At 40.4% G+C, this 3,232-nt stretch overlaps 1 protein-coding gene across 3 annotated transcripts in view; it reads right to left on the bottom strand.

The window, feature by feature from the left end:
- Exoc4 (exocyst complex component 4) overlaps positions 1-3,232 on the bottom strand; it is a 724,890-nt gene that overhangs the window by 531,118 nt on the left and 190,540 nt on the right. For all 3 annotated transcript variants that reach the window (XM_011241262.1, NM_009148.4, NM_001347089.2), the window contains exon 9: positions 823-911. In XM_011241262.1, the coding sequence (XP_011239564.1) occupies positions 823-911 (89 nt within the window). The remainder of the gene's footprint in view (positions 1-822; positions 912-3,232) is intronic.

Here is a 3,232-nt window from a genome sequence, read left to right as displayed (position 1 = left end):
TTCCTTCCCTCCCTCCATCAGTCCCTCCCTCCCTTCCTCCTTCCTTCTCTCTCTCTCTCTCTCTCTCTGCCTGTTGATACAGTTATACAACTCTCAGCTCCTTCTCCAGCACCATGTCTATGTGTGCAACTCCATACTTCCTGCCATGATGATAACAGACTAAAACTCTGAACCTGCAAGTTATCCCCAATCAAGTGTTTTCCTTTCTAAGAGTTGCCTTGGTTGAGGTGAAGAAAGTCACAGTAAGAGAAACCCTAAGATAGTATCTTGTTGTTGTTGTTACGAAAGGTAATATTGTTGGCTCAAATCTTATTTTATTTATATTATAATTTATTTTCAAAGTATTTTCCTCTGCAAATTAAACTTGCTAGTAACCACAAATGGGTCCCAAGTATCCATGTATCAATTTACAATGTTAAACCACACTATCCAGAACATCCGTGGACTCTTTTCATGACAGAGGCTGAGCTTCCCCTTTCCCACCTGCCATACTCCAGAAGACTTTAAAAATAACAAACAAAGGACAACCATAATGGCCAACATAAGACTAGCATTGTATTTAAATGTGCCTGGACTCAGGCTGTCTTCAATACATCGGCTTAGAATTTCCACCTCAATGGCAAGGCATTCTTTAGTCTTAGTATTAGTTTTAGAAGCTTGATAGCAGATGTTGGGGAATCATCAGATGATAATGGAAAAGGACTACGAATTCACTAGAATTTGTTGTCTAAAAAGAACTTTGTGAATGTAGACCGTAAACTCACATGCTATACACATTGCAGACTATCCTCCATGAACTGACTTTTCTAGAGAATCACATACCCTGGAGTTCTCCACTCCGACTGTAGAGCTCCCTTCTTTGTTCTCGGAGATAGGCGCTCATGCTGATAGCATGGGAGGATGATTCAAACCTAAAATACAGCACAGAATACCACATGGTTAGCCCACATAGGTGCCATCCATCCATCTCTATGCTCCCAAAAAGTTCTAGTCTATTCTGGTCTGTATAACATTCCCTGGTGTGTAACAATTGTGACATTTTGGCTATACATGAAAAGTTGCCCAATCCTTGCTTTATAAATAATATCCCTGCTAGTGTTCCTCTGACCTCCTCCAATTCCAGTTACCTTCAGATCATCATCAGCGTTGTTGTCATCATCATCTTAGAGCGAGCGTGACCACATCTACAGCAACAAGAGTAGCCTACAAAGTCATTCCAATTATGCTATTACTCAAATCAAAACCCATCACTGCCTAACCACTGCCTCAGCAGACATAATGGCTCTTCAGAGCAGTTTTCTTCCTGAACTGATGAAGTAAAAGATTAATGCACAGAGGATACTAAAAAAGACCACCGATATCAAAGAAGCAAGGCATCACTGGTCTCTATCTAAATGTCTAAAATGATTTTTTCCAAATGGCTGCTAGGTTTCGCCTGCCCTGTAGCACCATTTAAGTATTCTCCAGGAATTGTTTACAAAGGTCAGAAACATAGGAAACAGACTTATGTATGGTACAGAATGGGTCTCCAAAAGCTAAAACAAGGAACACAAAACAAATCAGTCATAAAAATAGCTTTCAGGTATAAATAAAACCAAGTAAAATGATGACTATATCAAATAGCAAATCCTTTCATGAGTAACAGATTCCATTTCATAGCTGAGATTTTCAAAGCCAAGAAGCTGACAAAAGAATTCTAAGAATTTTGCCTCTAAAGGGTCAACAGCATAGGGAGAAAGTCGGTGGACTCAGTGACTGGCAACAACAAGAAAGGAGCATCATTTTCTTAATCATGTCCCTTTTATCCAGTCCTCTACAGGAGGATGAATACCAAGATGAGTATCAGCCTAGGAAGGAAACACTTCAGTTACTTGATCCGCTTTCCGCACCCTACCAAGAACTAAGAGGCACGAAGAGCCGGAAGCAAGGCAAAGTGTGCAGTACTTCAAAAGTGCCACCTGCCAGTCAAGTGCAGAAAAGAAGCCACTGACCTCCAAAAAGCATGCTGACAGCTATTGATCAGAGTTAGCAAAGGAAAAAACAAACTCTCAAGCTTAGAGTAAAGAAGTAAATGTCTACAATAAGAGAGAACTTAAACACAATTAACCTTGGCTAAGGGCAATTAAAGAGGGTAATAAAGTCCTTCACAGATTAGCTAGAAACAGATTACAGCTCTGCACAATCTGAGGCCTTTATGACTTGACAGGCTTGCTATTCATGAATTCCCTTTATGCTTGCAACAAGTCATACACTGAGATAATTTTATAGCAAAAGAGGCCCGAGAGGTTCTTTAGTCTCACCTCCTTATTTGATAGCCAAAGCCACTGAGGCAAGTGCAGACATGAGACCTACTCAGACCTGCATGGCTCACTAACAGAGAAACCAACTTAAAATGAGCAGATCTGTTTAATGTCCAAATCTGGGACAATAATGAGTTTTATTTCTACACAATAATAATAAATATATAAGAATTATTTAAAATTTTAATTTCTACCAATTAGGGACTCCCACACACACACACTCCCAACCCATACCCCTATCCAACAATTTAGCCAACACTGCTGGAGCAAAGACAGCAATGGCTGACAGCTGACATGTGAAAGCCCTGAAGGCACTGTTGTGCTGGAATTTAGAAAGTTATACTGCTTAGTCCTTGTTGTCAACATGACACAACCTGGAAAAAGAAAACATTAAGAAAGAACAGCATTGCTTGACAAGATGGCCATATGTTTTAAATGCTAATTGGTGTAGAAAAGCTCAGCCCACAGTGGGTGTCACCATCCTTAGGCAAGTAGACCTGCACTGTATTAAAAAGTTGGCTGAGAAGCCCAAAGAAAGAGAGCAAATATGTAAGCAGTGTTATCCTGACTCCTGACACACAGTTCCTGCCCGAGTTCCTCAGTAATGGTCTAAGCTGGAAATCTAAGCCAAATATGCCCTCCCTCCACAACGTGTTTTTGATCTTAGTATTTATCACAGAAAGAACAAGTACATAGGGCAAATGGGGAAGAACTAGGGAGGGAAGGAGAGAGAAACTGAGTGAGAGGAGAAAGGGACAGTAGTATGCTTGCAAAACAGGAGTGCAAGCCTGAAGAGAGAATAGCACTGGTGTGTGCGTGTGCGTGTGTGTGTGTGTGTGTGTGTGTGTGTGTGTGCACATACAAACACATATATATGTTCTTGTGGCTTTTGGAGCTAAACTGCTGCATAAATATAATTTATAATCAAGTTT

The sequence above is a fragment of the Mus musculus genome, chromosome 6 (genome assembly GCF_000001635.26).
Source record: "Mus musculus strain C57BL/6J chromosome 6, GRCm38.p6 C57BL/6J".
Taxonomy (NCBI): domain Eukaryota; kingdom Metazoa; phylum Chordata; class Mammalia; order Rodentia; family Muridae; genus Mus; species Mus musculus.
The sequence above is the reverse complement of the archived record's forward strand: the minus strand, read 5'-3'. Positions and strand labels throughout refer to the sequence as shown.